The sequence below is a fragment of the Accipiter gentilis genome, chromosome 25 (assembly GCF_929443795.1).
Source record: "Accipiter gentilis chromosome 25, bAccGen1.1, whole genome shotgun sequence".
NCBI classification, from domain to species: Eukaryota; Metazoa; Chordata; class Aves; order Accipitriformes; family Accipitridae; genus Astur; species Astur gentilis.
Window position 1 is genome coordinate 15,260,232 of NC_064904.1, and position 15,095 is coordinate 15,275,326.

The 15,095-nt window shown below is 40.3% G+C and overlaps 1 protein-coding gene across 6 annotated transcripts in view; it reads right to left on the reverse strand.

Annotated features, from left to right (window-relative positions):
* SYNE2 (spectrin repeat containing nuclear envelope protein 2) overlaps positions 1–15,095 on the reverse strand; it is a 190,278-nt gene that overhangs the window by 103,494 nt on the left and 71,689 nt on the right. For all 6 annotated transcript variants that reach the window (XM_049828823.1, XM_049828819.1, XM_049828822.1 and 3 more), the window contains 8 exons: positions 9,567–9,722; positions 8,916–9,166; positions 5,651–7,760; positions 3,806–4,128; positions 2,648–2,792; positions 1,699–1,911; positions 1,065–1,330; positions 109–265 (listed from right to left, as the gene is read on the reverse strand). In XM_049828823.1, coding sequence (XP_049684780.1) covers positions 109–265; positions 1,065–1,330; positions 1,699–1,911; positions 2,648–2,792; positions 3,806–4,128; positions 5,651–7,760; positions 8,916–9,166; positions 9,567–9,722 — 3,621 coding nt within the window. The remainder of the gene's footprint in view (positions 1–108; positions 266–1,064; positions 1,331–1,698; positions 1,912–2,647; positions 2,793–3,805; positions 4,129–5,650; positions 7,761–8,915; positions 9,167–9,566; positions 9,723–15,095) is intronic.

Genomic DNA, 15,095 nt, shown 5'->3' on the forward strand with positions numbered 1-15,095 from the left:
GCATATGTATATACTCTGCCATTAATTTTATCTGGAGCAAGTTCAAGCCCCAACATAAAAGAGAACATATTCCAAACATCCACACACAGTATCAGAGCCGTTACCAACCTCCAGTTGTCCTGCCTTTCTAGTAGCATCTTGTAATAAAACAGATGCAGCATTCTGTAATGCATTTGTCACAGCACTTATTTCTTCAGTGATCTTGTTCCTCTCTTGAATCTCAGCTTGTACAGAATTCTTATGGTCTTGAGTCTTTTCATACAACCTATGAAAGATTTCCAGCAAGAATATATTAAATGTTAGAGTCTGCACTAAGTAGAAGTAATCAAAGAGCATGCTTAATACAGATATTTTTAAAATATATATCCAGAACCACATTTGTCTGTATTTTAATATCGTTTTCTGTAACTAAATCTCTGAGTTTCTGTCCTTTATTGTCTCAGTTTCTTCCAAAACAAGTCTTCAGATATTGCTAAACAAAGTAATCTTGGTAGGCCAAATAAGACAGCATGCATATTTAAACAGCAAATAGAGCTCAGGTTCTCAGAGTCCAAAAATACTGGCAGAGCAGAAGACATTCACAAAGATTTCCATGTCAAAAAGCAGGCATGGAGAAGGGCGAATACAATCACAGATTTGCAAAAAATATTTGAGACAAATTTTAAACAGTGGCACTCACTTAGTAAGGCAAAAGATGATTGTTGCAAAAAAGCACAAGGTCTGATTTTTGTAAGAGTGGAAGACCCACACATCTCATTCAAGTTCACAAGAGCTTGGAGCCTCCAAAAATCAACCATCATCCCTTCTGATTCCTTCTACATTTGAACACAAATTGCAGCCCACACAGGATATGGCCAGGCTCACATCTTTTCCCTAACTACTAACTCCCAATACCCATTTGGAGACAGCAGATGGCTTAGATGGAGCGTTGGTCTGACCCAGAAGGGCATTCATTATCATTTTAAGTGCATTACAACTTTCATATATTCTTTAATACCTAATAAAATGCTGTGCTTTTAAGTAGTTCCATGTCATATCTTCAACAGAAATTTCACACCACTTACTTTTTACAGCGATCCTGCATTGCCTTTATCTCACATAAGGCAGGAAGAGCAGCTTCTGCCTCTGTATTTTCAGATGTATTCAAGATGTTTCTTATTCGGTGAAGAAGTAAGAGTAAGAGCAGCTGTTGCTGGTTGATGTTTTCCTCAAATGAGTTCACAAAATCTAGTAATTCTACCAGTTCCTCTCTGGTAGCCTTTTCTTTCTCTTTAAGACTTTCTGGCTGTTCTTCCTGGAGCTTATCGAGAATTATTGTTTCTCGTTCCAGCTAAGTAAACAGCATGTCAAAGCATGAGATAAAGTGCTTTTTTTATTCCATCACATTAAGTTACATTATTCATTTATTCATATGCATGACTAAGTACCAGGAATTACATAGCCAGAGAGCTTGAACCTCTGAAGTGTGCCAAAACATTTACGTTTGCTTTAACCACGGAGTTGTTCTGGTTCAGAGAATTTGTACTATAAATATCCCCATCATTTTTGACTCCAGGTTCAAGAAAGGCTGGGGATAACTGACTGATCAGTGGGTGGAAAATGATGCTCTGCACTGATCTCAGCCCTTTACAAGCCATTTTACTGAGGGGCCCATCCCTACCACATCCCCCAAAACTTACACTTTCCTGAGCAACTCACCTCTTCATTGATGAATTTCCATTCCTGCTTTAGCTCTTCACAGTTAATTTCCAGCCCTTTCGCCGCCTCAAGCAAACCCAGCCAATTTTCCCACAGCACTGTTACAATCCTGCCCAGTGCCCTGTCACTTCTGCATAATCTCATCAGCTCTCCAGAGACCTGCCTCAGCTTCACAAGATCATCTTCAGCTGAGTCAATGTTGGAGACTAAAATCTTAGAGGAAAAATAAACAAGTAAATAAATGAAACAATACAGTCAGAAGTGTTAATGAAGCATTCAGTAACATGATTGGGATCCTCTAATAAAATGGCAATCACTCCACCAAGCTGGTTAAAGACAGGTGTAATGGCAGAATTCTGTTGGCTAAGACTGTGGTGAAAAATAGGGTAAACAAAACAAACAAAACAAACAGAAGAACAGTGTGCCCAGGCAATTAGGTTGTCCTTACTTCTTTCTGGTTATTTGGAGGGGAAGAGAAATGAGCAGGAGTTACAGATATATAAAATGAAAAGCCAGTAATGTGATGAGTACTAAAAGAGAAGACAGCAAAGAGGTTGATTACAGCAGAGGTCTGGTGGGGAGGCAGCAAGAGATTCCTGGGTAGGGAAACTGGAAATGCTCTGATTTTCACTTCTAAGGGAAAACAACTGCAATGTTAGAAATCTGATCAGTCCTGGTCCTGCAAAGAAGAAATGAGGGATCTGAACAGAAATACACCACTATCTTAAGCACAGATAATGTTTGATTTCTACAGCAATAATATACACTCATTTTACATAGCCTACTATAATCCAGTCTTTTTATAGGTATGTAAAGATATTGTGTGGTTTTATATATACATAAATACAGCATAAAGAATTTCACTTCTTTCTATTATGATATCACATGGTGTGCACAGCTGCATCACAGCTTTGCATGAGCTTTTCAAGTTCTTCAGAGCCTCTCTTACCTTGCTTTCCTCTAAGTGCTCCAAAGCTTCTTTGTAAGACATTGGTACTTGACACAAAGACTGTCTAAGCATCTTTTCCAGTTTGTTAAGATTATCACACACCTTATCTTTGGTTTTTGTGTAGCTTTTGTATTTTTCAAAATACCTGTAGGAAACAATTAATAGACCAATTAAAATTTGTTATGGTTGCTCCTCTCTCCAACCATAATGCTCACTAGAATAAAAAAAACCAAACAACCAACAACAAAAAATCAACCTTCTGAACTAGTAGTCCTTACTATTTTGCAAGTTATCTTCAATTAGCATTTGTTATACACTTCAGGTCCAATATCTGAGATACTTTAGAAATACGGGTACAAATGCCCCAGAGGTAAAGAAATAGGTATGTATATCCATATATCAACCATGGAGCTGCTCAGAAGAATTGTATGTATTGATCTAAGTCTCCATCCTCCTCAGACATTCCTAAAAATTAGTTTCCAGTTTGTAACACACACTTTATTTGTCCTTATGATGTATGGTCTGTACAATTCCAATTTCTTATTTCTATACCATATCATCTCTTTTCTCTTATCAAAGCCTTTACAGTCATCCAATTCTTTGATTATGAAAGCAGATTTTAAGGTTATGCTCAACAGAACCAGAAGCACTGGATCATGAGAAAGCAATTTAAAAATCCTTTACTCTATCTCCCTAACTTTTTCTTTACATGTATCTGAAGGTCCTTCAGATCTCTTCTGTACCTATATTTGAAGGAAGGAGACTATGGTGTGTGTCTTGTTTGGTGTCTACTTTCTCACGCCATCAGAATAGCCTATGCATAGGGCCCCTCTGAAATCCATTCTAACCTGCACCAGCACTGAACTGAGAGACTGTGGAAATGTGCTTTCTTCTGATTCTGGCACCCTATGACCCTCAGTCAAGCCCCATACATACTTTTTGGACTATATTAAAAATGATTGCATTGTAAATTAGTAGCAATATGCTTATTGTCTGGTAATTTTCTTTCCATTAAAATCACATCTGGGAACAACAGAAACATTTACAGTTCTTTCGCTGAATTACCTGCTTCTATCAGAGCAGAAACAACACTGCATTTATTATCAGTCAAATTTCTCATAATAAGGAACATGATCTAGGAAGATCTCTTAAAACTACCTCAGTTCATCAGCTTCCATTCTTTGAGCCTTCTCCCTTAATGCCCAACCCTTAGTGACTAGTTCTGTTGAAGTATTTTCCAGCCGTATTTTGTATTCTGGTTTCACTAGGTTTTTCAGCTTGGAGCACAGGTTTTCTATGTCAGCCTTTGCAGAGTTGAACTCTTCTTGTTTCCATTGTGGAGTTTGACAGACCTCCTCTGAGCTACCGAGCTCTGCTGCGGCGGACTGGACTTGAACTTCATAGTCCTCGAGGAACCTGGCAGCCCTCTGAACAGCCTTAGTATAAAGCTCACCAGTCTTACATGCCTCCTCCAGAGCACTCTGAAAGTGTTAAAAAGACAAAGGAACAATCAAGAAAGACTGCTGTGCTCATCTGGATCACCAGATGGTCTTCTCAGAATTTCACACCTGGCTGTCTTGGAGACCAGTGCTCCCAGAATTGGCCTGAGGAAGTGAGGGAGGACACATGGCAAATGCACACTGCTACCTAGGTAGTTACAGATCAGTGTTGTACCCTATGGATTGATTGCCCTCAACCATAGGAAAAGGGGTTACGAGGGAACTGCCAATACTGGAAAAGTCCAGAGAGAAAGATGGAAGGACTCAAGAGCCATAAGATCCCTTATGGACATGGCAGTATATGACCTGTTCAGACAAGGAAAGCCCACACATTGATGCTTTATTCTGCTCCAGAGGATATCTCCACTATGACTTGCAAACCCTCTTCTTGTATGTATTTATAAACAGAATGATGTGTGACTTTGCCAGCTCTTGGATTCCCACAGGGCGGAGAAACTTTGGCATTGCCCTTCCCACACAATAGCCAAGAAGTGAAGACAAAGCACAGCAAACCAGGAAATCTGGCAGCAGGACCGTAAGTCCATCAGTGATGCTCAGTCCCTCCCTGTTATTAGCTACTACCTCATATTATCTTGTTTGTATCCATTGATCTCTTGGACAGTCAGGGCACGGGTCTTCTTGACCAGGACACAGTTCCACAACCTCTCTGCTACGAAGGTTACCACTCTTCTGGTTTCTAACATAAATTAATTCACTAACTCCTTCTTCTTGTATTAACACTGCCCTTTAGCTTAAGCAGTCCTTTTTCATCCATTAAGTCTGCATCCAGCCTAATTACATTTCTCAGCTAGAATTCCCACTTGCCCTCAGCTTACTAGGTTGAGCAAATTCAGTTTTATTAACTGGCCTCAACATTTCTCATCCCTTTAACAGCATCTCTTCCAGTTTGAGTGGACCTTTCCTGACAAAGGCATCAAGAATTGGGTCAATCCTCCAGCATTGCCTTATCAATGCCTTATATACTTGTGTTAAAGCCTTGGATCCCGGTTGCCTTTCCTTTGCATACCCTTCCTGAGCCCTGATAACATTGGTTTGACCTGTACTCTACTCTCCTTGACCATTCCCAACTGGTAAGCTTTTTCTTTATGGTAGAAACAAGAAACTTCTGTTTCTTTCATCATTGTCACTATGGAAAATGTTACATAAAATCAGTCCCAAGAACAAACCCAGGACAATCGCACCCAGCCTCCCTTTAGCTCAATATTTCAACACAACCTTTTCCTTCCTCCCCTTTACCTTTCTTTACTTTTGCTAATTCCCACTGCTTGTTTATAATCAAACTGAATACAACTAATTTCTTTGTATCCTTAGTTTCTTACCATGATTCCCATCATATCCACCAATGCAAAGATGATGATGGGCCAATTCAGTTGTTAGAATAAAAGGAGGATATAAGTCATGAAAATACTACAGTTACAGACACCTCATCTAATTATTGCAAAAAGACATATGGCCATACCTTACTTTCATTAAATATACTTACAACACGGGCAGCAATATCTGTCTTCAGTTGTATTTCATGACCTTGCAGTGTCTCTAATTTTGTTTCTATATCAGCAGCAAGAGATTTTTCTTCTTGGTTTTCCCTCTCTTTTTCCATTCTACATTTAATAGCAGAAAACTTTGCTTCCATCATATTCTGTATTGCTTCCCATCGTATCTTTTCATACTGCATTACTTTTATGTCTATCAGAAGTGGCTGCTGGAGCTCTAATTGAATATGCTTTATCATGTGGAATACATGTTCTACTTCATTCTGGATATCTTCCTTGTTTACACCCTGGAGACCAGAGACCAAGTTCTGAAGAAACTGATTCAATTTCTCAACATCTTTCTCCAGGCTTTTTATTTCTTTCCTCTTAGATTCTTTGAATGGTGTATCAAAGACCTCATTTTTGTTTATTTGATTTGCTACCTCCTGGGCTAAGTACAAGATTTGTTGAACTGTCTGAAACAGAATCTGTGCAGATATAAGTTTCTCAGCAGGAGAAGAGCTAGAGCTATCATTTAGGATGTTAGCTTCTTTTCTTACAGTGGATATCACAGTCTGGATTTCATTTAGCAATGCCTGAATCTTATCACATTCCCTAACAACATTATCAAAGCGTATTGTCTTCCCTTTAATTTTATTTTTAATTTTAAAAAATTTAGTTTGCAATTCGTCCAGCTGCAGTGAGTCCCATTTTAGACCTACGTATTCAAAGATTTCTTTGTATTTCATTATTTGCGACAAATTGGACTGAAAAGCTAATACTTTTTCTTTAAGTGCTTTGCATTTATCCTTCACTTCCTGCTTGGCACCTAATAATTCATCTTCTTCCAAGTTCATTTCACTATGCTGTAGATCATTAAGATCTTGCTGCAATGAAGTTATTCCTTCAGCAAACTCTCTGTAGACAGCTATCTTTTTTTCTACTTCATGAAGTTTACTCTGAATTTGCCTCTGTGTCTTCCTTGCTCTATTCTTCAGGCTTCTTAATTGATCAATCAAAAATAGTTGTTCAGACAGGCTCAGTTCCCCGGCTGTGACCTGACTCTCTTTACAGTGGGCTGAGATAAGCTCTTCTATTTCATGTATGTCCTTTAAAATCTCCTTTAAAATGGCTTGTTGATCTATTAATTCTGACCACGTGCTGGTTTGGTTCATGTCAGGCCTGGCAAGCATCTCAGCATTTCGAAGCTGACAGTGAACTTTTTCTACTTCTGCAATAAGTTTTTGCCTCTCCTCCAGCTGGAGCTCTAGGTGCTGTAATCTTTGAGATGATTTCAAAACAAGAGCTTTGTATGAATTCTGCAATGTTTGTAAAAGGGAAGTCATATCAGAGATATCCTCTGGCTTCAAGTTGGGAATGATGTGCTGGAGCCCATAATCCAGTGATCCAATCACAGGCTCTCTGTTTAGAACTTCTGTGTTCATAAGCTGACAACTTCTGATCTGTGATTTAACATCACTGGGGAAAAGTGCTGCTTTCTGATCAAGAGAGGACAGTGAATCTTTGACCCATGAAATATTTTCTTTCAGCTTCTTCATCATTTCATGTTTCATGAGAGCAGGACCAGTGATCTGAACATCCTCTCGAGGAGTTTGTTGCGCTGATAATGCTTCCAATTTGCTCTGCAAATCATGTATAGAGTTCTCCAAAGCTACCTTCTCTTGATCACTCCAAATTCTTTTCATCTGCAGTTCAATCCTTCTTTTTAATAGAGAAAGACCATGTTTAATGTCCTGTAGCTCTGTGGTCCAAAGTACAGGACATTTGGCTTTTCCTGCAGCTGAGGAATGTAACTCTGCTTGTAAATATTGTTCCTGTATCAGTCTCTGAATATCCTGTGCTTTATTCATAAGCAGGTTAAATTCATCTATTTCTGCCACAACCTGATCATGTTTCTTTTGCACTGTTTGTTCCATGTGTTGCCACCATTGCTCCAGTTGCCTCATTTGGCTTTCAGTTAACACTTTATCCATGCGTGTTAAATGCTGTGATAAACTTTCTTGCTGAGTTTTCAACTGCTTTAAGACATCTCTTTCTTTTCGTAAGGACTCTATGCATGCCTTAATTTTCTCCAGAAGAACTGTGTTGTTCATAGGACCCCTGCCAAAAATATGAGTAGCATTTAAAAAAAAAATAAAAATCTCCTAAAACATGGACTAGACACATTTTAAAAAGAGAATTTCACTGTTTAAAAAATGATTCACTCACTTTATTCACTTAATCACATGTATCTCTCAATGTTCTCTCAAATTTCCTAACTACCATTGCAGTCTCATTATTTCTTTCTTATCTCTACAGCATTATTTATTTCTACATCTCTCTGCAGGAAAGGTATATTCTAACGTATGTTCTCTAAAATTGCTGTATATACTAATGTGTCATTTCCCAAAAGAATGTAGCCTCCCTTTAAAGTTAGAATAAATAAAATTTTAAAAATCAACAATAGTGTTAAGTCATCTCTAAGTGAATTAATAACATTTTATGGTAATTTCTGATTTACAATGAAGATAAATCTTAGGTATAAGAAAAACTTCAAAAATTCCCATTCATTTAAGACTAATTTGGAGGAGTTTATCTACTGATCTTTTATTTCCAGGAGTACTTTGAAATTCCTGCCTAAAATACATTTAGCAGCTAGACTTTTATTCAATTTTTTTCAATCTCTTTGCTGTAAATTAACAATTTCATAAATTATTTTAAAGATTTTCAAATTATTGTGATACATTATTGTGACTGACAGGCTAGTTCCATGTTTTGAAGGCTAATTCATAAAAGGTACTAAATATTTTGTGTGTGTTGGTTAACTCTGAATTGGTACTGTAGACTTTTTTATTGCCACAGAATTCTCCCTATCAAATAATGTTAATTTTCAGGGTAATGAGATATTTCACTCAGAAAAAAATTAGAACCAATGAGTCTTTAAAGAAAAATTAATATTTCACATCTGCCATATTTTTGCAAAAATCTTTTAATATGGCTTTTATATAGGTTTTTAGCACAGCAATCATTTCTTTGTTTTGCTTAAAAAATAAAAAAAGTAGATGTTGCTAAAGGATAGCAGAAAACCACCAGAAATGCTTCTACTTAAGGCTGTTTAAACTTACAAACCTGTGAGACTTCTCTTGCCACTTAATGTTAACGAGATGGATAAAACACCATATTCTTGTCTAAGCATTATTGAAGTATGGCACAAAATTCAGTCTAGGACCATATCTGTTCTGCAACCTATTAAGAGAAACCCTCAGCTATACTTACATTTTTATGTTATCTTTTTCTGTTGACAAATTTTTCATTGAAGACTGCACAGAAGAAAGATTTTTCTGGTACTCATTAATTAAACAGTACTGTTGTTGCTTCACTGCCTTAACAGCATCTAGTTCTTGAAGCAGCCTGTCCCAGCAAGGCACCACAGGCTCTGCTCTGTTTGATCCTGTTGCATTGGGAAATGCTTCTTGACTATGACACAAAGATTTTGTTTTCCATGTTTCCAGTTCAGTTTGTAAATTCTACAATCAAGCCCACCACAGAGAGGGGATTAAATGAGGATCTTAAACACTTTCAGCTTTTAAAACAAAATACAGTTAAAGACTGATACATCTACAAACATCTGCTTGTTCATTCACATGCAAATGAGCACGCATGCCTGTGCACATCATGGAAGCACATGCGCAATATAGGTGTATCTACTACTGCACCCTAGAAGGGCAGTACAAATTACAGTATTTACATGGACATACTTGCATCAAGGCACAGTGTTTGTAGATTACCTGGTAGACAAACTGACTAATCATGCGATCAAACCTCAGATAAGACTATATGCAACAATTTTGTTTTGCCCAAGTGAATCATAATTCTGTAAGTGTATCACTACATTAACAATGAGGAATGCCTTTGCAATTTCCATACCTCCAGCTCTTTTAGTTGTTCATTTATAAGCACGATATCCAGTTCAGCCAATTCATTTTTCAGCTCATTGATCTTTTGTTCCTGTTCAAAATATTCAGTGTTTACTTGCACTCCAGGAAATAGTTCCTTCTGGACAGCCACTTCTGCACCTGTGTCCTACAACGCAAAACAGGATTCTTATTTCTGAAGGTCCTAAACCAACAAGTTTTCTGACTGCAACACTTTGCTTCACATGTTTAAGCCATGCCTAAATCCTACTGTGGCTTCCCCCACAGCCTCTGCGGGTCAACCAGGACCCAGAGGCTGGAACCTCCATCACTACCCCCCACCTCTGAAGTCACCCTGGCTTGCCAGCACTGCTCAGATCGCTATGAAATCTCTGCCCATCATTTTAAGTTTGAAACTCCGATATCCCCACCTTCAAATAACATCCTCCCTGCACCCATCTCTACTACTGATAAATTTACAGGTCTATCCTGTCTTCTCCTCCTTACACATTCATGGACCTTTAACCCTCCTCACACATTCCTTCTGTGCAGCACCAGCCCTGATATACAGCTGTGTCCTTCACCAGGACCATCTCTTCAACTGTTCTTCACAGGACAACTCATGCATGAAGCAGCTTGGCTGTGACACAAAGCCACGGCTACTACTGCCACAAAAGCCACCCGAAATCAGGGGTAAGATGAGAGCATTAGGGAGCCATGTCTCAATCAAAGTGGGGAAGAAGGGAATGGGGGGCTCCAGAACCAGTCCCTGGCACCGCCAGTGATTCCCACAATGACAGAAGGACAAGTCACTTGGTGTGTGGCCACGTTTAACAGCCCATCGGTTGGGCTGAGGTCGTTGCCCAAGTGGATGCTCCTAGCCAACTCCAGTTCAGATGTAAAACATAATCCTCTAAATCACCTTCAGCTGTTGCAGACAGCAACATAAATGAAATGTCACTGTCTTATTGGGTAACACGGTGATACCTTCAAGATCCTTCTGCATTTCCCTTCCTCCAGTACGTGTCTATATCTGGTACAAACTCTGATCTGTTCCACATATAGACTTCATGTGAGTGAATGCATACAAATATACTGATAGGACTACAGTGTGAGCTTCTCCATGGTACCAACATATAAAATTCTTGTTTGATAAACTTAACTTACTGTATTGCTATTTTAGATACTATTTTACTAGGAAGCAGTCAGCTATCCCTGCAGCCGTATCACTTATAAGCTGTCACTGTCATCTGTCTCTGTGGGTCATGAGCTATCCAAAACACACCTGCTTCCAAGTGTGGGAAACATGTAGCACATTGTAGACTATAGTGGAAAAGAATAATTCTATTTATTTGCACTCTTTTGGTTATTTTCAGTAAAACTGAAGGGAACCACTCATGAAATGGTCAATCAGAGAACTTTTCCATTTCTCTGTGTACACATCTGTAACGGCTTTATCAATTCAGACATAGGATTTCATCTTAAGAGACTTTGGAGTGCCATAGAACTGAAGTAAGCAGAAAAATTCAGCTAAGCTATCACAGAGTAAGGAGGAGATCCACTTTACCAGACTGAAATATAAATGCATCAAACCACACAGAAAAGTAAGTGTCCTGACACTAAGAAAAACCTCAGGATTGCTGTGTACGTGTTTTCTTGTTTGTATGACATTCTTAAAGTATACCATGGCACAGCCTCCCCGCAGATACACAGACACATACATAGTGTCGATCTCCCCACACAACAGTTTTAATGTTTCCCATAGTTTCTCAGTCCATAAATGGTTGGAAAAGGAGGAAAACATGAGAAGGGGAGAGAATGGGGGTTGCTAACCAGCTACTGTCCTTCAGGTACAAAGCCAGGGCTCCCCTGCTGACTCATCACAGTGCAGGCCTGTGGGAAACTGCCGAACGTGACTCTGGCTTCAGGCTACGGTGTAGCCCCAGTCTAAATCCTTTCTTATCCAACACCTTCCTCAGAAAATCAGCAGAACCTACTTCCCCTTCCCTCTGCAAGCTCCAAATTGAATGAATACAAACATTTAAAGATCATATTTAGAAGTGAAAAATCAGTCAATTTAGAATGGAATGAAATGGAATGAAATGGAATGAAATGGAATGTTTTCAGTTGGAAAGGACCTACAGTGATCATCTAGTCCAACTGCCTGACCAGTTCAGGGCTGATCCAAGTTAAAGCATGTTATTAAAGGCATTGTCCAAATGCCTCTTAAACACTGACAGGCTTCAGGCATTGACCACCTCTCCAGGAAGCCTGTTACAGTGTTTGACCCACCCTCTCAGTAAAGAAATGCTTCCTTGAGTCAAGTCTAAACCTCCCCTGTGGCAGCTTTGAAACCATTCTTTCATGTCCTATCACTGGATACCAGGGAGAAGAGATCAGCACCTCCCTCTCCACTTCCCCTCCTCAGGAAGCTGTGGAAAGCAATGAGGTCGCCCCTTAGCCTCCTTTTCTCCAAACTAGACAAGCCCAAAGTCCTTAGCTGCTCCTCATAGACATTCCTTCCAGCCCTTTCATCAGCATTGTTGCCCTCCTCTGGATGCATTCAATGACCTTCACATCCTTCTTAAATGGTGGGGCCCAGAACTGCACACAGTACTCAAGGTGAGGCTGCATCAACACTAAATACAGTGGGATAATCACCTCTTTTGACTGACTGTGTTTAATGCACCCCAGGATGCAGTTTGCCTTCTTGGCTGCCAGGGCACACTGCTGACTCATATTGAGGCTGCTGTCAACAAGCATCTCCAGATCCCTTTCTGCAGGGCTGCTCTTCAGCCACGCCTCAACCAATTTATACACGTGTCCAGTGTTCCTTCATCCCAGGTGCAGAATCCAGCATTCTGACTAGTTAAATCTTATCCCATCAATCATTGCCCAATGCTCCAATCTATCTAGATCCCTCTGCAAGGCACCTTGTCCCTTAAGAGAGTCAACAGCACCTCCCAGTTTGGTATCTTCAGCAAACTTGCTAATGCTGCATTCAACTCCTGCATCTAGATCATTGATAAATACTGGCCCTAGAATTGAACCCTGAGGAACACTGCTGGTGACCGGCCACCAGCCAGATGTAGCCCTATTCACTACAACCCTTTCAGCTCTGCCCTTCAGTCAGTTCTTCACTTGGTGCACTGTAAACCTGCTCATCGCACAGTTGGACAACTTGCCCAGAAGGATGCTGTAAGGGACAGTATTCAAAAGCCTTACTAAAATCCAGAAAAACTATATCCACTTCCTTCCCTTCAACCACTAGGTGGGTGACCTTATCATAGAAGCGTATCAAATTAGTTAACCAGGACTTTTCCTTTGTGAACCCATGTTGACTGTGCCTGATCTGTGCCAGTTGTTTAATACCTTTATCAATGATCTAGATGAGGGGATCGAGTGCACTCTCAGCAAGTTTGCAGATGACACCAAGTTGGGCAGAAGTGTTGATCTGCTTGAGGATAGAAAGGCTCTAGAGACGGATGCGGACAGGCTGGATCGATGGGCCGAGGACAATTGTATGAGGTTCAACAAGGCCAAGTGCCGGGTCCTGCACTTGGGTCACAACAACCCCATGCAGCACTACAGGCTTGGGCAAGAGTGGCTGGAAAGCTGCCTGGTGGAAAAGGACCTGGGGGTATTGGTCAACAGCCAGTTGCATATGAGCCAGTAGTGTGCCCAGGTAGTCAAGAAGGCCAACAGCATCCTTGCTTGCATGAGAAATAGTGTGACCAGCAGGACTAGGGAAGTGATTGTCCCCCAGTTCCAGGCACTGGTGAAGCCACACCTCAAATAGGGTGTTCAGTTTTGGGTGTCTCACTACAAGGAAGTCATTGAGGTGCTGGAGCACCGAAGAAGGGCAACGAAGCTGGTGAACGGTCTAGAGAGCAAGCCTTATGAGGAGTAGCTGAGGGAACTAGGGTTCTCTAGTCTGGAGAAAATGAGGCTTAGGGGAGACCTTGTTGCTCTTTACAACTACCTGAAAGGAGGTTGTGGCAAGGTGGCTGTCAGTCTCTTTTCCCAAGTAACAAGAGACAGGATTGTGGCAGTACACTCCCCCCGCCCCGCCCCCAGCAGGAAACAAAACTTCTCCAGGCAGGGAGAAGAGGAAAAAAAAACCTAAACCCACAGGTTGAAAATTGAGCTGGCCAATCGAGACGTGCCAGGTACACTGAGGTGACCTTCTTGGCCAACAGGGATTCAATGACCACAGATCAGATTCGACAAGGGTATAAACAGAGTCCTGCCAGAGGACATGTTGCAATCAGTCCTCCTCAGAGCAGCAGGTCTGCAGTCAGGGACTCCCCCTTGGGTCAGGGCACCGCCCGAGGTAACTCGTCAAAGGAGACAGCCATCATCTTTTAGGTGAGTGATATGCACATTTTGAGCCATCACTTTTAAATCTCAAGGATTCTTAAGTCAGCTGTGTAGTACTAATTCCCTTTACATCACTGAGCCTGTAGTTCACTAATGTTATCGGAATTCTAACTAACTTTTTACTGAAGAATAAACCTGAGTTTTAACGCCTGTTGGATTTGATTGTGTGTGCCTCCGGAACAAGGATGAGAGGAAGTGGCCTCAAGTTATGCCAGGGGAGGTTTAGATTGGATATTAGGAAAAATTTCTTCTCTGAAAGGGTTATCAAGCCTTGGAACAGGCTGCCCAGGGAAGTGGTTGAGTCACCATCCTGGGAGGTATTTAAAAGATGTGTAGATGTGGCACTTAAGGACATGGTTTAGTGGTGGACTTGGCAGTGCTAGGTTTACGGTTGGACTTCATGTTAAAGGTCTTTTCCAACCTAAGTGATTCTATGATGGTTGCATTGTTCTTTAAATGGTTTTCAATAATACCCAGTTTGATCTTCTCCATAATTTTTCCAGGAACTGAGGTTAGACTAACAGGTCTATAGTTTCCTGGGTCTTCCCTCACACCCTTCTCATAAATTGGAATGACATTGGCTAGTTTCCAGTCAGCAGGGCCCTCCCCAGACTCCCAAGATCTTTGGGAGATTTTTGGGGGGCTTCCAGTTCGAGCAGATGTGCTAGTCCTAGGTAAGACCTGACAATGAACAGGCCAGCTGTGGACCTGCCCATAGATTTAACTCTGAAGTTTAGCTCTGGCCCTACCTTCAATTTAAGAATGTGGTGACCAAGGATCAGCAGTCATGGGGCACTTCTGATGTAACACGCTTACTCTTAAAGAAGAATAGACTTAGTAATGTCATTTAGTAATGTACCTTGTTATTTATTCAGCTTGAATTCATTCTCCTTTCTCTATTTTATTTCATTTATTTTCTTATGCTGGATCACCCTTTGATTTCAGTTTTCTGATCTGCCTTCCTTATGATGGCAGACTATCACAGTTGTACTGAAAGAAGTTGTACTGATTAATAATTTAAAGAGAAACTCTAAATATCATAAAATAAAGACTGATTATAATGGCTCTGAAAACCAATATTACTCTCTTGAACAGATGCAATGAAAAATATAATGTGGCTAGCACTTTGGATAAAGTTCAAAACTACCATGGACATAAAGCA